Source organism: Schistosoma haematobium, chromosome 4 (assembly GCF_000699445.3).
Source record: "Schistosoma haematobium chromosome 4, whole genome shotgun sequence".
Classification (NCBI taxonomy): domain Eukaryota; kingdom Metazoa; phylum Platyhelminthes; class Trematoda; order Strigeidida; family Schistosomatidae; genus Schistosoma; species Schistosoma haematobium.
The window spans coordinates 44,087,343-44,111,145 of NC_067199.1; the positions used below are offsets into that span (position 1 = coordinate 44,087,343).

At 35.6% G+C, this 23,803-nt stretch overlaps 1 protein-coding gene across 1 annotated transcript; it reads left to right on the top strand.

Moving 5' to 3' along the window:
* The first annotated feature begins 196 nt into the window (after positions 1 to 196).
* MS3_00008168 (uncharacterized protein) lies at positions 197 to 23,803 on the top strand. The gene is made up of 7 exons (XM_051216521.1): positions 197 to 652; positions 2,079 to 2,423; positions 5,726 to 5,898; positions 7,768 to 8,031; positions 15,157 to 15,418; positions 17,093 to 18,174; positions 22,822 to 23,803. The coding sequence occupies exons 1-6, from the start codon at positions 317 to 319 to the stop codon at positions 17,531 to 17,533; spliced, it is 1,821 nt and encodes a 606-aa protein (XP_051067117.1). The 5' UTR covers positions 197 to 316; the 3' UTR covers positions 17,534 to 18,174; positions 22,822 to 23,803.

Below are 23,803 nucleotides of genomic sequence, written 5' to 3' on the forward strand. Positions count from 1 at the left end.
CACAAGCCCAGAACAAATTACTTGTCCGTTCACCATCGACTTTTCCATAGAATCATCGAATGGAATTCATTGACTCATCATGTGGTTGAAGTTCCATCTGTCAACTAATTCAAAAGAAAAAGTTGGATCAATTGATTGATAATAATTGCCAGGATTAACACAGGCCATCAAGCCTCCTATCCTTTCCAAATTGAAACTGAAACTGAGATTTAATGAAGCCACAAGGTCAGACGTCCGAGTTTTGTTCAAACTAGATATGGCGGGTGTTGTTCTTGAGACTTTAAACGTTCGGAAGCTTGCTTCTTTTGGATGTCTTATGCTAGCTGTACAAATTTGCTTTTTCCTTATTGGTGGACTTATAGCACCAGCTCCTAACACAACAGACCAGATATTAATGTCCAAGTGTATTGATCGTTCCGGTGATGTATTAAAGTGGCATTTTGCCAGACCGATATCTAATGAGAGCTGTCAGGAACTCTTACCAGATGGTGATATTGAGGAAGTAGTTCCGTCTGACGTTGATGCAAATGCAATAGTGTTCATTGCTCAGTTCCCACACCCAAGAGATGGGATGGATCTGCATATGACCAGATGGTTCCAACAAGTCATTGGTGTGTTGATGTTAGATATCAAGCAAAAATATTCCAAGGAAGTAAGTTAAAATTCATAAGTATTTATGTATGAAATTTCGAGCAGAAGTAGTAGTAGAGAATATTTAATCAAGTATTGACTAGTTTCATTTCACTAATATAAGCCGTGCGGTAGCTGTTTGGTATGTAGCTAATGTACATAACATAGTGTTGGTTGAGGCTAAAATAGTCATGTAACCCTAAGGACATATCTCTTATCCGCCTGTTTCTTGGGTCGATAATACATTGAAAAAAGTGTAACCAGCAAACTAGTTGTAGAGAATGGATATTCTGTTGTAATTTTACTAACCAAGATTTGGTACTTGGTGGGTATTGTTTTGTATGTGTTGTATAAAAGTATGCATGTAATTTAAATCATTTGTATCGTAATCTATGGTGTTTCAACTTGACCAACTCTATGTACTAACGGAGCTCAATTTATCCAGTACTTTTTATTTATGTAAACACAAATATTAGTACAAGGGAGCATCAAATATGTATGCACCACAATTAGTCATTCGACTGTCATGAGGACTGGGATATTGTCCGGTTGCCCAAATTGAAACGGGCGGTTTTAGGGAGCCCTTCCCCAAGCCTTTGACCTACAAGTCTAATCCACAGGGCAGTGGAGCAACGTTAGGAGAAGCAGTCCCATGATAGCCAGTGACCAGAAATGCGCTAACACGGCATTTTCCCTCAAGATCCTGGAGCTCATATGCACCATTCGTTTGGAATCAGAGTTTTCCAACTCTCCTAGACGGACCCTCCATATCCACCAACTCAGTTGAAGCGCCGGATATTCGCTTCTCATCCTCTCAATTTCGTAGATAACACCCCAGTCGCGAGAAGGCAGTGAGTAGGACTTCTGTGGCAGTGACTGTATACGCGTGGCCATGGGAGAGCATTTACATATGTGAAACACGGACCAGGATTTTTGTTTATGTTTGTTATCTCTTTAGAGCTTAACTCCCATGATAAGTTCACTTATCTTCCTGACTTGTACGGTTTCACTCATAGAAATCGTGAATTAGAGAAAAAATCTTTGTAGCTCAGGTAACGATATCGTCTAAAGTGAAAATGAAAGCTTCACAGCTGAATAGTAGGGCTCGGGGAACATATGTTCATTGTGATGAAAATGTATTTAACTTAATTCTATGAGCTTTGTTTACTATAGAAGGAAAAAACCGCTAAAAAATGCATTTATCGAAGTACAGTACAAACCATAGAGTTGACTTTTTGACAATGCAAGTTTTTGTATTTTGCTTTTAGTATTAATCCTACTGTTTACAACAGAATTACGGTTGTTTTCCCATTTTAGTAGGATCTTTTTAGGTGGTCAGCGAAATGTTTTTAAATTGGTGAATTTACTCAGTTCACATATCAGTTATGATCATTCATCGTATAATTCTAAATTATTATTGCTTTTCACGCTTTTTAAATACATTTTAGTTGGAAAATACTGAGATAACATTTGATTTACGATTGGGCTATCGTAATCATGATGATCCTAAACATGTTTGGCACGAATTAGCTCGTTCAGTTGAAGTTCGACCGCTTAAATGTACTCTTGACCGTGAAGCTAAGCGACACCAAGGACATGCTCATGCACTTGATGAAGGATTTTACTACGATTGTGAGGTTTTACCTTTGTTCACCTTAGCTAGTTGTCATCATGAAGAATATTTGTTGAACTTGAGAATTCCTGTCGATGAGAAGCGGAAAATTAACGTTGGTGTTGGAAGTATTCAGGATGTATGGATGGTTGAAATTCATCAAAATGGTGGATTTACTAAGGTAAATAAGTTAGCCTTTTCTTTGTGGCTACTGTTTGCGTACAACATAGTCGTTCTTGGTATCATCTTAAAGTGAACTAATTAGATTTTGTGAATCTGACTTGGCTTTTTTTAAATCTCTAGCAGACAGTTCACTTTGGCTAGATTGGAATAAAATTTAAAGATATGGGTACTATATGATAATCTAACTTTGTATTTATGTCATCATCAACATAGAGCCTGGCAAAGATGTATGTTGGCCCAGTTCGTCATACCACATAAGGACGACGACACAAAGAAAAAATGCGTGTAATGTGATAGAAATTATACTAAGAATCTGGTTCGGAAAGACAGTTGGAAAATATAAATGGAGGAATACTAGAACTAAAGGTCAGGAGGAGAGTAGAGGATCCATCTGCCCATTATAATCAATTCTTGACCATGTCACCCAAATTCTCTAGTCGTATACTATACATATAGTTTAAACACAAACCTAAACCCACCCCTATTTCGTTTTAACTAATGATCTATCTTCTATACAGTAGGGGTTATTCACAGCAGTTGTTCGAACACTTTCAACGTTGCTGAGTTTATTGCAACTTAGAAAATCGGAATGTTTTCCTGAACACCATCTTCTAATTCTTGTTACTCTACCTATACGTTTTTCTACCCATCCGTATCCTTTGCCATTTTATGATTCTTTTGTGATTTATAGTCAGCACATTATTGTTGTTTCCGAAATGCTGTGCTTTGGATCCCAAACTTGATACTTGTGACCTGTAGTTAAACCTATTAACCTGATATGTATTATGATAAAAGTTGTAGTTCGAAATAATAAAATCTTGTTACACTGCAGTAAAAACTGATGTATAAACGAAGAATACTGTCCAATAAATTCTCAGGTTTTATAGTTATGTATTGAAATTAACAATCTAAAAATGGCCAAGTTTAAGGTGAACACTTCATTTGAAATTATAGCTTGTAAACTTAGGATCGTTTGTTCAAAATATGAAATTAGTAATCCTGATAAGTAAAAGATCAAATTTCTAGCCTCCCACGACTAGGGAATAAGTAGTTTTTAGAGTAAAGTAGTGCAAGAAACACAACGAAAGCATTTTGCGATTGCTTTTCCTACATATATTTCTCCAACAGATATTTTACACTACAACGAATTTATTACCAAGCTGTACAGTCATATATATATAACTTTTTGTTAACGTACTAGTTTTGTGAGGAAATGTGAACAGGGAATAACAAAGATGATTTAATAGAAAGATTATAATATTAGACTACTTAATACGAATAATAGCAATCTACTTAATAAGTTGGTAACGAATTATAACGTGAATGTAGTAAGATGATTAGTGTTTTTTTGTTACAAAAATTGAAGGTAACTAAAGGTCATAGAGGTGAAAAATATATAAAGTAATATTATGAGCAATTATCAATCCAATAATGAGACTGGAACATAAGTAAACGGAGAAATGCAGTAATAATAATAAAGGCCAAGGTAACGATAGGACGTACTTCATTTGTATGGATAATTCTGGCTTGAGCTCATGGATGGTAAGAGCTTCGGCTAATTTTATGAGTTTAATACGAATAAATCTAGGTAGATTTTGACGAGTCGTATATAAAACCTTAGAATCAAACTGTGGATCAGTAAAATGATTACAGTCGATTAGATGTTCAAGTGTGAAACTCCTAACTGCTTTCCTCTCACTCTTGTAGAACCACACTGGGACATGTTCCCGTATCTGAGTTGAAAGCGGGTGCTGGCTACGGCCAATGTACCTTGCTCCACAAGAGCAGGTGAACTGTTAGATGCACATTCAGGTGATCAGACGAGGAAGCTTATGTTTTATGGATACAGAAAACAAGTTCCTACTAGTGAACGTTATTCGCAGTTTTGCTGCATAGAATGTTCTTTTTATCGCTGTCGTTAAACGATTTTTGATTAAATCAGATGTTTAATCACCTTTGAATTCCAAACTTATATAGAGGTTTTTCTTTGGAACGGAACAACCGGATTCCCTGTCACAACTACTTTTTTCATATTCTTATCTATGAAGCAGTCTAGATAGCCATTTGTACAGCTTGATAATAAATTCGTTGAAAAGAGATCCCTTCGCTGAACTTCATGTTTTTAATGTTTAAATGGGAATTATCTGTCAACTGCACTATTTGTTTGCTTTACTTTAATAATCGTAAAAAAGATTAAATTTATACAAATATTCGTCAATATTTGAACGACTAGTTTAACAGAAATATGATTCTCACGAATAAAAAAGATTTTTAAATCAACAACTAATAATGCCAGTTGGTCATATCCAACGTAGTACCTGGAACATATGCATCGGTTCAAGTTGTCACATTATATTATGACACCAAGATGAGATTATTAATCCCGAACCCAGAGTAGTAAATGTGTCAATAGTGGCACAAAATTTTATTGATTGAAAGTGAAGCAGAAAGCATGAGACAATTTTGGGATCTAAGAGAAGACAAGGAGTGAGTGCATCTCAGCCATTCGATCCAATATTTCCAATCATTGTAACTGAAAATATACCTTTATAATCATCAGATACTAGGTAGATATGATGAACATCCTAAAATAATCTAATGTTTACCACATTCACTAACGAATGATGAGTTTATTTTCACTAAATCTTAGTTCGGTATACATAAAGTCAGTGAAGTAGGGATATATCGATACCCCTGGCTGTACATTACTTTATTTTTCAAAGATACAGAATATAACTGAGACTTGGTATCATTTGTTTAGTTTATACGATAGAGTCTTATTTAAATTGTGACCAGTTTACGGAAACAGTATTGTATTTTGAGATGCAGTAAAAATCCAGCTCAACTTTAGGAAGTGGAAAATTGTTTAAGAGGTCCAGGTAAATGATCTTTGGAGTTAACAGAGTGTCTAACTAAATTACATAATTGGACTGAACAATTGGTTAAATCGTTGGAGGCAATCAAGCTAGTCTCGTATAATAGGATTTAAATGAACATTTGTCTAATAATTTGACCCAGTGAACGCAGCCTTGCATAAGAGTACTTAACATTAAAATCGCCTTAAGAAGTGAATATGATTTCAGTCCAAATGATTTTCTTAACGAATGGTTACCCAAATGTTCCCTAAAGTCATGAGATAATTGTGCTATCTGATATATTTGTGTGACTGCATTGAAGGACCGTTAATCTGTACGGTAATAAATTTCCTATTTCAATCTACCCTCATTTGATGTGTGGATAACAAACTCAGTGTAGTTTGTAGCTTTATAAAAACTTTTTCTTGTATATCCTCAATTGTAGGTATGGTTTTCGTTGAAAACATTTTCATTCCCAATTGTATTACTGGCTTTAATATTTTTTGGTCATCGTGTCAGGGAGTTAGAACGTCCACCAAACATACTAGAAAAAACTATATTTATCTTGGGAATTTGTTTATCTATCTTGAATTGTCCAGTTGAATGGTTATCACTTATGTAAGTCTACCTATGTTTCTTAGATTCACTAGGATATATATATATATATATATATATATATATATATATATATATATATATAATTATTAATAACTAAATCATTAATTATCAAAAACTGGAAATGGGAATCGATATTGAAAAATAATATTTGATTTATGTCTTCAGATCTAAACTAAAAGACATTGCCGTCCGTACATGGTGGTTTCAAAAGCCCTGGCACGACTGAGGGTGAGGAGAGTCAGCTCTCACATGGCCATGCGTATACAGTCACTGTCACAGAAGTCCTACTCACTGCCTTCTCGCGACTGGGGTGTTATTTACGAAATTGAGAGGACGAAAAGCGAATGTCCGGCGCTTTAACTGAGTTAGTGGATATAAAGCACCCACCTTGGGGAGTTAGAAAATTCTGGAGCAACGTCAGGAGACTCAGTCCCATGGTAGCCAGCGACCAACAATACGTTCATATACCATTTGCTCACCAAGGGTCCTGTAGCTCATATTCACCTTTCGTTTTGAATCACAACTTTCCAAATCCTAGACAGATCCTCCATATCCACCAACTCAGTTGAAGCGCCGAACATTCGCTTCTCATCCTCTCAATTTCGTAGATAACACCCCAGTCGCGAGAAGGCAGTGAGTAGGACTTCTGTGACAATGACTATACGCGTGGCCATGTGAGAGCATTTGAAGAGGGAGAGCTGACTCTCCTTATCCTCGGCTGTAACAGGGCATTTCGGGGGCCAGATCCATATTAGGTCAACTTGTTTATGTATTGTAGGCAAACGAAAATTTGTTTATTGAATATTTATTATTCGTAAAATCAAACAATTCTCATTGCAACGGTTTCATCAATTAACTCCTAACTCTCACAGACTGGTTAATTTGGGAATACCAATTGTTAAAATTACACTCAATGCTTTTATGATTACAAGATGTAATCGTTTTATTGAACTGTTTCTGAGCACCTAGGATAATTTAAAGTCATGAGTGCCTGTAAGTATGACGCTTGCAAAATATGATTGAAAAACTTTATTGTTTGCTGATGTCTTTTTTGTGTCTAGTTGATATTATCCTACTGTGATAATAATCCTCTCTGTATATATTGACGAGTTATTTATTTGTCAGTTGAACGCGAACTATATTTCACGTTTCTATAAACTAACTTATGAATACCGGAAAATTATTTTGCCTATTAACACTGACGATTAAAGATGTATCTATCTGTCTGTTATAGTTCCTCTTATTACGACCCTGCTGCTCATATTCGACAAGTCCCCAAATCAGAACACGGTTAAACAGGAACAAAATTATGTTCCAAATTACAAGGGTAGATGGAAGTAGGAATCGTAATAAGAAAGACGTTAGTACAGTTTCATACACGAGAAGATTCTAGAGTCTTCCCCAAGTATCCACTGGTGCTGATTGATTAAGAAGTCGTCAATCAGCGTGCCCCAACATGATCCTGCACGGAGCGTGCTTTAATCCAATCTCTGTCCCGTTAACACTATCATTAGGATTTTTTCATTAGTTAAAATATTGGGAATTTTCGATAGACTTTGGAATTCTTAAATATCCTCAACTACTAGTCACAATTGTGTTGTGAACTCTAATCGGATAGTCTATTCACCTACCTACATTGTTCGGACCGATAGTAATCGTTCAATAAATAACCATGTTACCGTTTGTTTACTTTTATATTTTGTTCAAACTCCTGTTTCTACATCAGATAGCTGGTATTGTTCATCTATTGGTGTTAAGTATTAGTATCTAATATATATTGAACTGTACTAATTAATTGTGTCTTACTGTTAACAAATCTTACGATTTTGTTCAAATGTTCTCTAAAAATCCTTTTCTTTCCCCATTCAGATATAACTTCTCATTTTGGCTTGTCTTAAGTGATATACGTCAAGGTTTATTTTATGCTACGCTTGTTTGCTTTTGGCTTGTTTTCACTGGTGAGCACATGATGCAAGACGCATCATCGGGGAATCGATCAAAGCCTAATAATAATTGTTATGGTTTAAATGGATTGTATTGGCCAAGAATTTTACTTGTGGCCAGTTGTTGTGCTGCTTTATTTATTTTTGAATTAGCTGAACGTGGAGTACAAATACGTAATCCATTTTACAGGTAATTATCAATATGAGGGGTTGTGCAGACTGTTGAATGTTATCGAGATCATGTACAAATCTAAGCTAGAAAACCACTAAAAAATTGAGAGCACTGGACTACTTCACTCAGTTCACGATCTGGCGCGTAATGCCTCAAATCAATTGAAGTTAGACGTGCATACCGTTGGATTACGGAAAAGTTGTTTAAGTGTTCGCTAACGAGACTATGGGTCCCGAGTCCATTCTCCGCTGGTGAGGTCGTCGATGCGCATCCTTAAAGAGTTCCATACTAGAACTTGACAGATGTCCATTGCTTTCAGGTTTCCAGTGGTTATCTTACTTAGATTGGTTCGCGATTTCAATTACAAGTAATTCGTAGATAATCCAATGTTTATTAAAATGTCCTCAGTGTCAATGTATGATAAGGATCAAACATTAAAAAGTAGTGATCAACAAATAACAAACAAAATTGTAATCAAAGTTTTGTCATATCTGCCACCTTAATACAGTGTCGGAATTGCCTACTTCGGTGACCTAATCGACCTATATTGGTTTAAGTAATTGTTCTACCATGTCAAGCAGGTTGGCTAGACTGATGTGTAAATAAAAGTAATATATTTGACGTTCAATGATCAAGTTGTTTTACGTTGTGGTTGTGTTAGTCATATGTTTATTCATATACCTTATTAAGTTATTTAAATCATGAATAGATCGATTATAGGGTTTCATTTAAATCATCTATTTCGGTTTATGAACCATTCAGGTCATAGTCCAGTGATAGGATAGTTTCGTTTCTCTCTGCTCTTAAGGCTGTTTAGTTATTAGTCGAACTCACGCGTTACAAGTCTCGAGGTTGTACTAGCATATCAAGAGAGTGAAATAGTTCAAGACAATGCACCTCCCTGCATATTGAACGAACTGGTAGGTGGACAAGTCAAAGTCATAATAGTATCCATATCTGAAAAAAGACAGTGAAGCTACAATCGGTTACTCGTGGTATTACTTTAGCCCTAAAGTCATATCCGAAAAATTTATTTCAAGATACTGGATCAAGTGGCATTGTAGAACTCTAGATCATTTCAACAGAATGTTTGGTGGCGTTAGAGATAACGATCCAACAATTCACAATTCAACTTTTGTAAATTCTAATTAGCTTGTATTGCTTTTCATATTTTCTCAAACAAATGTCTTCGATCTTGGTTTTGGGATCTTATACGCATAAGTTGAACATTGTGTTGGATAGAATCCCCTACATTTTAAGTAAAAAGTGTGGTTTGACACAAACGCTGGAAACTATATTTATTGAGACACAATCATTTGAATCGTGTATATAATAAATCTTTTAAGTCATCCAAATATAACGTAATTAGGCTTGTAATAGTTATTTTAATGGGTATATGAATGGTTTATGTATAAGATTCACATTGTCATAACAATGTTATCTCTGTGTTAACGGGGTATGACAACTTGAACTGATGTACATAGGTACCGGGTTTTGCGATACGACTGATTGACTAATACTATGACTAAGTAATTCACGCTGTAGCATGACTTTGAAAATGTGACTTTTTGAAAAAGTTTATTCATATTGGTTAGATATATTAAGCCTTTATTTTTTGTTGAATACAATAATGTTTAACAGTACATGTAGTACTTTCAGTCATTTATATTTCCTTACACTTACTACTTACTTACGCCTGTTACTCCTCGTGAAGGAGCATAGGCCACTCACCAGCATTCTCCATCCAACCCTGTCCTGGGCAATCCTTTCCAGCTCCTTCTAGTTGTTATTCATCCTTTCCATATCTGATTTTATTTCCCGACGTAATGTGTTCTTTGGCCTTCCTCTTTTCCGTCTTCCTTCAGGATCCCAAGTTAGGGCTTGTCTCTTGATGCAGTTTGACGATTTGCGTAGTGTATGTCCTATCCATTTCCATCGTCTTTTCCTAATTTCCTCTTCCGCTGGAAACTGGTTTGTTCTCTCTCAGAGAAGGCTGTTGCTGATGGTGTCCGGCCAATGGATGTTGAGTATCTTGCGTAGGCAGCTATTTATAAATACTTGTACCTTCTTGATGGTGGTTGTTGTAGTTCTCCAAGTTTCAGCTCCATACAGTAGAACTGCCATGATGTTGGTATTGAAGATTCTGACTTTGATATTGGTTGAAAGTTGTTTTGAGTTCCATATGTTCTTCGATTGTAGGAATGCTGTCCTTGCTTTGCTAATCCTCGCCTTTACGTCTGCATCTGAACCTCCTTGTTCATCGATGATGCTTCCCAGGTATGTGAAGGATCCTACATCTTCCATAGTTTCGCCATCAAGAGTGATTGCATTAATGTTCTCCGCTTTGAATTTGAGGACCTTGGTTTTCCCCTTGTGTATGTTGAGGCCTACTGATGCGGAGACTTCTGCTACACTGGCTGTCTTTGTCTGCATTTGTTCATGTGTATGCGATAGGAGCGCAAGGTCATCTGCGAAGTCCAAATCGTCTAACTGGTTCTGAGCTGTCCATTGTATTCCGTGTTTTCCCTCAGATGTCGAGGTCTTCATAATCCAGTCGACCACCAGAAGGAAGAGGAAGGGAGATCCTTACAGTTGGAAAACACTTTTAAAAATGAATTATATGGATGTTTAACTTCGATGTAATCGAAAGCACATACGTTTATTGCTTTCAAATTCTTCAGAATTATTTGAGAGGTAGTTGCAACTTAGATTTTCTTTGACATACGTCAAAGTTCCATGAGCCGAATCTTTATATAGCTTGTATAACAATTAACGCAGCTGATTACTTTCAACTACCTAACATTTTTAAACAACTATGGTAAACGATAGTATCAGGGATTAATATTAATAAACTCGACCATATGTGTAAAATCTACTCAAATTAGACTTACGTTTAGATTATAAGCAACGCATTCACACAAGAAAACTGCGCAGAAATACGAAATTATATTATGTGTAATAGAATAAACCGGAAATATCAAAATATTGGTAGTTGTTATTCGGTACAACACATAGACTACAGAAATTGCCGGATATTGTCCAAACTACTGATGATTAGTAAGTAGTATATCATGACACACGAGCGACAATAGATTAATGACTTATGTACGTTACAGAATTATTTTTATATTCTATTCAACGTTAATGATTATCAAATAAAAGCTTTATATATGTCAAACTGATGTAACTGAAAATCCAAACCAATGGTGCACATGGGCTCCAGTATCCTGTGGGAACAAATGGCGTATGAACCAATCGTTGGTCACCGGCTACCATGGGATTGCATCTCCTTACGATGCCCCACTGCCTTGTGGGTTAGACCTTTAGGTCAGAGGCTCGGGGTGTGGCCCCCTAAGATGACCACCTGCTTCGGTTTGGGCACCCGGGCAGTATCACAGCCCACACACAAATGATGAACTCTTTATGTCTATGGAATTTACTATTCTCGCTTCGAAAAACAATCAATTGATTCAAATTATTATCATTACAAATATTGTCATTATTAATACTATTATTATTATTACTATTATTGTTATTATTATTATTATTTTCCACATTATTCACCCTCTTTTATACTTATACAGCGGCTCGTCTTTGGTGGAAATTCGACTGTATCTAAACGTTCTCGAGTCACTGTCCGGTTGAAAATTGTATGTTACCACCGAATACGAGGACTGAAGCAGTTTTTCTGAAACCACGTGCACCATTCAAACTGCCTGCCTTCAACGTTCGCACATTTATGCAGGTCGGACAACAGATAGGGCTGGCTATGTCTTTGGAAAGTCTTAATATTGATGTTTGTTGTCTATCCGAGACCCGTATTCAAGACTCTGGCGAAGTACTACAAATTCGATCTCCATCTGTCGCTTCGAAAAGCTTGTTTTACGTGCGCTTATCCGGGGACCCTGTGGCATCTTCGTCTGGTCTTGCTGGCGTTGGTGTCGCACTAAGCGCTAGAGCTGAGGCAGCACTAGTCGATTGGATCCCCATTAACAGTCGGTTATGTGCTGTTAGATTAGAAAGTTCCATCAAAGTGAGAAGAAATCGGCGTGAGAAACGATGTCTTTTCGTCATCTCCGCCTATGCCCCGACAGATTGCAGCTCGGATGCAATCAAGGATGAGTTTTACCACCAGTTATCTGTTCTTCTCCAGAAAGTGCGTTCGACAGATATTGTAGTACTAGCCGGAGACTTGAATGCTCAGGTCGGGCGTCTAGGCGCAGAAGAGTGTCGTTTAGGTGGCCGATGGGGACTCGTTGGTCGCAGGTCAGATAACGGGGACCGTCTACTGCAACTTTGCACAGACCACAACCTGTTTCTGGCTAACACTAACTTTCGGCACGGTCATCGCCGATGTGCCACCTGGCGTCCTCCCTCTGCATCTCAAGCCTGGACTCAGATTGATCACATCGCGATCAGCTACCGCTGGCGTGGTTGTGTACAAGACTGCCGCTCCTTTTGGAGTACCTATCTGGACTCTGACCATGCCTTGGTCTGCGCCAATCTTACCTTACTTTTCAGTGGACAACGAAGTGACCGCCATCAACGGATTGATGTTAGCAAGCTGATTGCAACTTCTGTTGCTAGTAAGTATCGAACTAAGCTAGCCTCTAGGCTAGCTACCACTCCACCGAAAAGTATAGATGAGCATTGGTTGCAATTGCATGACGCCATGAAAATGGCGGGAATAGTCAGTTGTGGGTTTGCGAAACGTCCCGCTTTTAAGCACTGGGTTTCTTCTGGTTCCTTACAACTCATTGAAGCCCGTCGGTCTACTCCAGGTGACCGTGAGTTTGACCATAAACGAAGGATGTTACGTAAGGAAATTGGGCAAAGCTTGTGTAAGGACCGAGAAGCCTGGTGGTCGATGCGTGCTAATGAGCTGGAAGCAGCAGTTGCATCTGGTAACTACCGGAAGCTCTTCCAGCTCATCCGAGCCACTGGCAGCAAGAAGTCTGTTGTGAGTGAAACAATCTGCGAGGATGATGGGATGCCAATCACTAACATCCATCGACGTCTTGGACGGTGGGCAGAATTTTTCGAAGGGCAGTTCAACTGGCCTGCTGCTCCGGCAACATCGGTCAGACTGTCCTGCCCTCCATGGCCGGTGACGACTGATCCACCAAATGAGGAGGAAGTCCGCAAGGAACTCCAACTCTTGAAGCGTTACAAATCACCTGGCCCAGATGACTTACCTCCGGCTCTTTTTAAAGATGGTGGTGACTTTTGACTAAGGAATTGACGACGTTGTTTACAAAGGTTTGGGAACTAGAGAGTGTACCAACGTCATGGAATGAGTCGATAGTTGTCCCTATCTTTAAAAAGGGTTCACGTCATTCCTGTAACAACTATCGGGGGATAAGTCTACTTCCGATTGCGTCCAAGCTATTGGCTTCCGTCATACTTCGTAGGTTGTTCAAAACCCGAGAAAGATTGACTCGCGAGGAGCAGGCTGGGTTTCGTTCCGGTCGAGGATGTATTGATCATATATTCACCCTCCGCCTAATGTTAGAACACCGCCATACTTATCAAAGGCCAACAATCGTAGTGTTTCTTGACATCAGGGCTGCCTTCGATTCGTTGGACAGGACTGTTCTCTGGGATTGTCTATTGAAGAAGGGTGTGCCTGAGAAGTTTATTAACATCCTAAAAGCCCTATATAAAAACACCTCAGGCAGAGTGAGGGCATACAACCACCTCTCCATTGTTCCTTTCGAACAGTGGGGTTAGGCAGGGTTGCTCATCCCCACCATTCCTCTTCAACTTTGCCATCGATGACATTCTGGAAACAGCTCTGATGAATGTAAGTAATGATGGTGTGGATCTGTTGCCTGGAGAAAGACTTCTCGACCTTGAGTATGCGGACGATATTGTCTTACTGTGCGATAATGCCGAAGGAATGCAATCCGCACTTAATCAGTTGGTAATCAGTGTCCGTGAGTATGGTATGTGCTTTGCACCTTCGAAGTGCAAAGTACTTCTACAAGACTGGCAGGATTCCAATCCTGTACTCACCCTGGATGGTGAGCAGATAGACGTAGTCGAGAAGTTCGTGTATCTGGGTAGCTGCATAAGTGCTGGTGGGGGTGTGAGTGATGAGATCAATGCACGAATAGTGAAAGCCAGAGCGGTTTATGCCAATCTGGGCCACCTTTGGCGCCTTCGTGATGTTAGTCTGGCTGTAAAAGGTCGGATCTACAACGCGTCGGTGAGAGCGGTTTTGCTCTATGCTTGTGAAACCTGGCCTCTCCGAGTTGAGGACGTTAGACGACTCTCTGTGTTTGATCATCGCTGTCTCCGAAGGATTGCTGACATTCAGTGGCAACACCATGTCAGTAATGCAGAGGTTCGGCATCGTGTGTTCGGGCACAGAGATGATAATTCAATTGGTGTCACCATCTTGAAACACCGACTTCGGTGGCTTGGGCATGTTCTACGAATGTCGTCCCAGAGAATTCCACATCGTGCATTATTTGCCGACTCTGGGACTGGTTGGAAGAAGCGGAGAGGTGGTCAGTGTATGACATGGTGTCGTGGCATGAAAGAAAGCTGCAAAGGACTGGCTTGTGTCGGTCCTTCACGACTCCCTGGTTGGGGTCTGAGAGGATGGTGCTACACAGTGGCTAGAGACGTTATCAGATATGGCTCAGAATAGAAGCCAGTGGGGATCCTGCTGTAACCTTCTCTTACTTTCTTCATAAAAAGTGGTTGTGTCTCCCTTACCTGAAAGATTTCTTCTGATTGTACCTTCCCGTTCCCTCGTTACTACCTTACACCAATCTCTTCGTTATTGTTCTCCTTTTCTTTTGCGCTCCTTAGTTTTTCTTTCTATTTCTCTTCGAATTCTCATTGTTTTGTGTGGCGCATATATATTGGCGCTCTCCTGTACCAATATTCATGAGTTCAAATAAATAAATAAATAAGAATTTAATAAATCCAGTGACTTTTTAAAATGAAAACATTGTTGCATATAACGAATTACTCATCAATTATGAAATCATATTGAAAGTGCGTAATCTAAAGATGTATCTGTAGCTCTTTAATTGGTATGATATGTCTGAAAATTTATACACACCCTTGTCTTTATCCACCAAGATATTATGATTAATTACATTAATGTGTTTCTATCTCATCGTTTTCCAGTATATGGTCTCATCCAATTGCTGCGAAAATGGGTTTAACAAGTATTGTAATCGGTGCTTTGTGTGCATTCGCTTACATGATCTATTTAACTATATTAGTTGTTAAAGCATTCATACAAATATTGGGTAAACGTCGTCTGTTAAACAATCTTCCAGTGGAACAACGTCGATATTACAGTGGTATTATATATCGTTTCATGGTACTTCTAACTTATACAATAATATGCGCTGGACTTACTGTTGCATTCTTTATCTTTAGTCAGGTAAAAAAATCATTTTCGTGAGATTTTGTCTGTTTTTTTGAGGTTATCGTCTTTACTCCCGAGTTTCGTAAACTTATTTGATAGGTAGGTACTAGTTGACATGGTTATCATTTTTTTGGTGACTCGTTTTTACGTCTTGGATGAGATTTGTTTCTTTTTTTTTAAAGATAGTTTACATCAAGAACTGATTTAGATTTGATAATCGTTGAGAAATAGGATCATTAAACGGATAGCTATCTTTATAAGAACCTTCGTTTTAATTTGGATTTACTTAAAATTTACTCGCTGGGATTTTACAAATATATGACCTCGCAGCCAATACGTTATCTGTGAGCTATTAAATTAATATCTACTGGTTTGTATTGTCCACATACATGAATTTACGACATTACCAGACTATTATCCAACATCAACGGTAATATCTACACACTACCATACTAGAGAAAGTGTGAAAAAAGAAAGGTGGTTATCTTTATATTATGATCTACGATCTGATTCATATACTCAACACACATTCCTAAAGTTTAATTCGAAAAAAGCCTACTTTATGCAAAGAGAGAAGACAAAGTCTACTAACTACTTGCATATTGCACTTATCCCTTTATATAGGTGGTTGAACTAACCAGAATATGGACATAAATGGTATTCTTGATTAAGTAATTATACACTTATTTAAGATGGCTCTCTTACACTTCCATATCATCATCTTACCATGTGATATGTGTATTTCTCCCTTCAGTATATTATTGTTCTTTAGTTCACTAAGGTTTATTAGTTCAAACTTACTATTTGTTGATCAATCTTAGGTTTTCTCACTATCTTTTTCTCTGTCACTATTTTCACCTTACATTGCTAATAGTATAAATGCTGACCATTCTAGTTGTATTCAAACAATTGTAGGTGTTGAAATCAATCACTCTTTTTATATTATATCCCTATCTTGCTACTTTGGTGATGACACTTGTATGTATACGCAGTTATTTTACTAAACATTCTAAAATATTTCTCTTTATCACTTTAGTTAATGTAGATTGTATACATCCAACTTAGTTGGACGGGAACTAAAACAAAATTAATGTTTGTTTCCCTTTGCATTTGAATTGTTCTCGAAACAATGTCAGTTTTTTATGATACTTTATTGTTATTTGTGTGAATAGTGCACTACATATGCAAAACCATTACCTACCTCAATTTTTGGTGTTGGCTGGAGTATAAACGTTTAAGCTTGAAGGAACATGTAGGTGAAAAACTAAAGACATAGTATTAGTTTATCAATACATTGTTAGACCGAGTCATCTTCGTAAATGCAGATTACTTAGTTGGAGTCCAGGAGATAGTTGTAACCAATGGATTGGTGATACTGAGTGATATGACTAAGAATCGATCGCACTGGCATAGATACATTTATTTTTTATCTTCCCATAGATAATGAGTTTGAGTATTCTTTCATACTGAACTGTTTTCTGCAATATTTAGTCTTTTCCACTGTCACTGATATTACTCCTTTATTTTGACCTTTTTACTATTCATCTTGCTAGTTTTTTCTGTTTGTATCGATTTGGCATGATAATTTGAACTAACTTACATTTGTCTCAAGCTTTACATTGATTATATCTCACTATATGAATCGTGTTTGTTTACGATGTATTTTCTTCTTTGTTCTCTCTTTTATAGGTTACAGAAGATCAATGGAAATGGGGTGAAAAAAGTGTGGAATACACTTCAGCTTTTATAACCGGTGTTTATGGTATGTGGAATGTATACGTTGTAGCTGTATTGTGTTTGTATTCACCATCACATAAATTTCGTAGTGTCACTGGTCAACAATTATACAATCGATTATTAATTAAGAATTCTGTAACAACAACAATACTACCTGATACCACTACTAGTAATACCACTGCTTCTACTGTTGCCACAATACATGATACATTTTTAGGTCATGAATTCAATATGTTTGATAAACAATCAGAAACAATTCAATTAGTACCTAAACAATCAATTGATTACAAAGAGAATTTAACATCTACATCTACATCTTTATCAAATGTTGAAACAAAATCTTATCTCTTAACAGAAGGTTTGAAATTTATCCGTAAAGAAGCATTTGAATAAATTCACATGAAATGATGTACAAGAAGAAGAAGAAGAAGAAGAAGAAGAAGAAGAAGAACTACTACTACTACCGTCGATGTTCATCATTGTCTTCACTTCATTTTATTGCATCCGGTAGGTTTATTCTCTCTGTTTTAACACAAATTAATATTTTATTGATATACAACTTACAAATTTGTTTCACCATCCTTATGTGTCCATATTCTTTATAAATAGTAATTGCATATATATAACATACTATACCAAAGGTGCTTTTATTATTATTATTATTATTATTATTATTATTATTATTATTATTATAAATACTCCTTTGCATTTGCATTTCTTTGAAGCATTTCACATTTTATATGTGTGCATCTATTCATTAGTTCGATCTCACTTGTTTCTATTTATAATACGAAATTACTTATTAGTAGTTTAGTGTATTTATATTATTTATTCAAAATTATTAATATGCATCGCTGATGTTCTTCTTCTCGTTATATTGTTATTATTTACATTTATTACATATTCCTTCCGGTGTGTTCGTATAAAATGATCATCATGTGCCTCTGTTTTCTTTTTCCTTTTTTTTTGGAAATATTTTGTTTAAATAAACTGAAATAAATCAGGCATTTCCTATATAATTTATACTTTAATTGGTAAGTGAAGTTTCATCGTTTATTTCTTTCATTATTCTGTTTGTTTTTGAAGCTTATTTGTTGAAGTAATTAGTTTTTTTTCATCCATAAATTATAAGTTCAAAGTCTCTTGGTCCCTACTTCTGTTCGAATTTTTTCCTAAGAGGAAAGAATGGAAAGGTTAGTGTCAAACTAGCTCTCACATAAACAGTGCGATTCGAAGTCAAGTACATGAATTTGTGAGAAGCCGTGACTAGGGGATCTAATTCGTGTCGGATAGAGACAGTTATCTACCTCAATACAATGGAAGATGGTCGCGCAATTTCGTGGATTGGTCGAAGTTAAACATTAGCACCGTTGGATGCCGACCGCGACTAGTCTAGAAGTTAATCGTTCGTGCGTAAGCCTGAAGGCCCTGGGTTCGAATCCCACGGGTGGGATCGTGAATGAGCACTGCTGAGGTGTCCCATAATAGGACGAGACGTCTATCCACTGCTCCCGGGTTTTCAATGGTGGTCTAACATCAATCGGTTTATGATCTCAATCAGAAACATAAATTTATATTTGGCAAGTATATTACATAAGTGAATTAGATTTAAAACAATTAGTCCCTTTGATAAATTTCGATAACGTAATAAGAAGACGAAGATTATCAGAACTATGTGATATATTGGCGCAATACATTTCGAACAATCTGATCACACATATACTTGTTAAGAACATTTATATATGAAAATAAAAGGTCAACCAGACTGGAAACGGGGTAAGGGGAGAAATAATAATAATAATAATAATAATAATAATAATAATAATAATAATAATAATAATAATAATAATAATAATAATAATAATAATAATAATAATAATAATAATAATAATAATAATAATAATAATAATAATAATAATAATAATAATAATAATAATAATAATAATAATAATAATAATAATAATAATAATAATAATAATAATAATAATAATAATAATAATAATAATAATAATAATAATAATAATAATAATAATAATAATAATAATAATAATAATAATAATAATAATAATAATAATAATAATAATAATAATAATAATAATAATAATAATAATAATAATAATAATAATAATAATAATAATAATAATAATAATAATAATAATAATAATAATAATAATAATAATAATAATAATAATAATAATAATAATAATAATAATAATAATAATAATAATAATAATAATAATAATAATAATAATAATAATAATAATAATAATAATAATAATAATAATAATAATAATAATAATAATAATAATAATAATAATAATAATAATAATAATAATAATAATAATAATAATAATAATAATAATAATAATAATAATAATAATAATGCGAACACTGTTCAAAACCTAATCACTCTGGCTAATAAGTCAATATTACCAGGGTAAGTTTCAGGTAAGAGCACACTGTTTTTGAACACACAAAGGGGGTTTGAATTTTCGTATGGCTAAAGCTTCAATAAACCTTAGTATACACCCTTTTACACTTTTATACAACACTACAAACGCTGAGTTTAGATCAATCTTGTGACCTGTTTCAATTATATGTTTAGCAATAGAGGATGATGGATGTTTATCCTCTGCTCTCATTGGGTCACTTGATTGTATTTGTTTCTGAAGCCATTTGGGTAGATGTTCACTCACCCTAATGTTGAGATCACGATTGCTCCTCCCTATGTATGTGTGACCACACGCACATTTAAATTGGTAAACACAGTGGGATGTGACACAATCGTTTTGATGTCTTAGGTTTTGGATGAAGCATGGACCTTGTTCTTTCTTTGATAATGAGCTTTGCTGCGCAATACGTTTTATTGATGACTGATTTAAGTCTTTGTTTCAATAAAAGGCTATTTGAATCACCTCTGAATGGTAATGTGATGTAAACAGGCTTTTTCTCTACCGAGGTTACAGTAGGTCTCACTGTACCATGGACTTTCCATCTATTTATGAATTTCAGAGTATAGCCATTTTCTATTAATGTTTTATTTAACAACTTAACATCATCATCAATGGCGTCATTTGTACAAATACGGTCGAGCCTGTTGAAAAGACACCTTATCAAATCACGTTTGCATTGCACAGGGCAATAACTATAATAACTAAGTTATTGACCTGTCCACGTTGGTTTTCTAAAAATAGATCGCTTGACTGAGCCATCTCGTCTACTCAGAAGTATATCTAAGAAGGGAAGCTGATCGTTCTTCTCCTTTTCACATGAGAGACTGATATGGTTTTAGAGAGTGTTAAGTTTATTTGATAAACAGTATATATCGTCTTTTCTCTCACAAACAACTAAGATATCGTCCACATATCTCTTATAAAGTGACATGTTTTCGATTAGTTCATCAGTTTTAAATTTCTTAAACAAGACTCCCTGCACATACTATTAAAAGGTTAGATGAACTTGTCAACATTAAATGTAAAATTGTGTCGGAACGCGTGAAACTGAACTTCTTTAAATTTTGTTTGTCGAGTCACATATCCCCAAATCAACTATAAAAGAATTTACGTTCAAGTAAATTACAACCGAATATTTCAAATCTCGACTGTCGAAATCGTATATAGGTAATTTCCAAGATAAACTGATCAGTTTAATTGAATTGCACACCAGATTTTATTTGCTGTGGTGGGGTTATTATTAACACGTTCACGTTTCAGAAAATTTAATCAAATTACTTCACCTTATATCATTATTTAGGTGATTCAGGTGTTTCCCCAGGAAAATGTTCAATCTCATGACATTCGAAAGCACTATAAGTTTTCCTTGGACTACTCTATTTTTTACAAAGCGAAGTAGTTTGCACAGTTGTTTATAAGAATTCAATCCTCCATAGAGAACAGGTACCTCACAATAACCTGTTTTCCAGCTGTCGTGATCTATTTTGTGATCTGTAACTTTCAATCAACAGTAAACCTATGATAACTTATAATTCGCTCTATTTATTTACACTATACAATTAAGTTGAGAATCTTGTTTGTGTGCCTGTTTAAAACAGAGAATGTTTACAGTTTTTAGATTATTTCATGATAATCTGAATTGCGTGTTCACAACAGAATCACTGACTGCTATGTATCTTCCGTGCGTCACATGGCGACATTTTTTTGTTATAAAGGAAAATTATTTCATTGCTAAGCAGTTCAATAGGTACTCAAATTCTACTATTGTTCTTTTTAGTATTAATAAAATAAGCAACGTAAGATACATAACCAAGAACTGGTGCTTCATGCTATTCACATACCTAGTTCTAAGCTAAGAGATCACATCATTTCACTCTGTTAAACAAACGTATCCCCTTTTTCTTATTGGTATTATCTCTATCCGCAAACAATTTACTGGGAATGTAATAATAATGGAATTACAGTGAGTTTTGAACTACAGGTTAAAAATAGCGGTAATAAAGGTCAAGAAGAGAATATTACAGGAACTGTATGGCTTCAACATGCAGGCGTAGTCACTGTAAATATTTTTATATTAAGTATGTTATTCTATCAGTCAGAGTGAATGCATCCATTAAAGGATGATGACTAGCAGGACAATGAAGTGACTTGAACTTCATATCATATAGGTTAGGTAGTTACATCATAGTGAGTCAAATATGGTATATTAGGTCCACTGATTTAGTACCATAGACAAGTGAACTAATACTGACACGACTTAAATCTCATAGCTACATATAACTGAATACTCATTTCAGTATTGTCTATATCTAACCAACACGGCCATCCATAACATCTTAAAACTGAAACAATTGGGTAAAAGAATGGTCAATCATATAAAAATAAGCAGTCAATAAAACAAAAACAAAGAAGTAGATGATTTTTGAAAATATAAATGATGCAATTTTGTTGCTTTACAGAGCAACACCTTTTTGATCGTTCCCAAGAGAGCAAATGTTGAACTGTGATCAGGGGCATTATTCAGCTAAACGATATACTTTCATAATGTTTCTAACCAATAAAGTAATCAACATATGAAATCAAATATGTTCATCTCATGAAGTTAGATCATATCCTGATGAATTGTAGTTAAATTTTTATTGTATTCAATGCTAGATCTGATGATGTACATTTTTGTTTCACAAGGAAATGTATGCATTTCTAGTTCGCTATTGTATAGATGACTGAAAGATTTCATTAGCCTCAGTTTAGTATCCAATGCTTCTTTTATGAGGCATTACAAATCGACTGACCTCCTAGTTCTCTCTACTTAGTGGTAGGAAGCTGCTCCAGTTTCTTAGTAGGGTCCAACTAGTTTAATCTGTTCACTCAGATCCAATAATCTTGATTAATTCAACAGTTAGTTGGAGGTTAATATATTTCGAGTGTCCAAGTTTTCGAATTTAAAAAGGGTTTCTGAAACCAGTGTTCCTTATGCAATACGACAGTTATTTATTTAGTTATATTTCGGTTTTCAAGATAAGATTAAAAGAAAGAATGTGTAAAGTGACGAAAAAGCATGCAAATGGGATAAAATCTGAGTTGTGCAGGTTAGTCCTGAGATATCTAACATACCATAAACTTTTATTGTAAAAGTCACCCTTTTTATTGAAATTTTGATATAATTATGTTCAAATCTTGAACTTGTTTCATTTACCCTTAAACTTTTGATTTCTTTATTGCTCTTAGGTTCATCACTTTGTTAGCGAACTCTAGGAGACCATGATAGTGAACATTTTTAGTGAATTTTGTTCTGATACTTATTGTAACAAAAAATACTTTTATAGATTCGTGATTATATACATGCATTTCTGTGATGCTTGTACTAACTGATAATTCCTTAATATTTGTTTCCGCGCGTATTACGGATTGCAAATCTATTGAGTTCAGTTGTTCTCATCTAGTTATATCTGTCTAATTGGAGGTTTTGGGAATATATGATAATTAGAATTAATGTACTAACTAAGGATTTCCGAAATAGTGCTATTTAGAGCAAGTAGAAATAGATAAATACAAATGTACGTACTATATTTGGAACCTGTCTTCAGCGAGCAATCAAGTAAAAAGTAATCACCAGTTAGTACAAATGCCACAACCTTCACAACTTAAATGAGAATCCAGTTTTTGGTAACCGATAGTTCATCTTGTATCTGCACGATATAGAATATACTCATTATTGTTAGAAATAACCGCCGAAATTGGAGCAGACTCATCTGGTTCCTGGAATTGTATTTGATCAACATATCGTTTGTGTGCAACTGAATCATTGATATCTAGGATTTGAACCGTAGATTTTTCAACATTTTTCATCACAATCTCCGTGGCTGGTTGCAGATCATTCCCACGATAATATACAACTTTTGCAAACTCTAAATACATCATATGTGGACGAAGAAATTCTTTTTAATAGCTTTGATGGAGTCTATTTTGTTACAGAATTTTTCGCATTTCTATATTACAGTAAAATCGTGCCTACTCCCCTCTCTAGTTCATCAATTGTTGAAGCAGCAGTCGAATTAATTGCAGTTTTCATTGTTATGGCAAAAGTTTCTGCCTGGTCATTAGAACAAGGGTGCCTGAGAGCAGTGAACAGATGCATGCACCCTATACTATTCATCCAGGTAGGAACTGTGTCTACAGCGAAATTCGGGATCTTATAATTCAACCCCCC

What these genes read in the sequence shown, in the direction of transcription:
- MS3_00008168 (XM_051216521.1), top strand. Translation starts at nt 317, where the DNA reads ATGCTAGCTGTACAAATTTGCTTTTTCCTTATTGGTGGACTTATAGCA. An exon ending in AGCAAAAATATTCCAAGGAA is followed by an intron (nt 653 to 2,078) that starts GTAAGTTAAAAT and finishes AATACATTTTAG; the next exon opens with TTGGAAAATACTGAGATAAC. An exon ending in GTTGAATGGTTATCACTTAT is followed by an intron (nt 5,899 to 7,767) that starts GTAAGTCTACCT and finishes TTCCCCATTCAG; the next exon opens with ATATAACTTCTCATTTTGGC.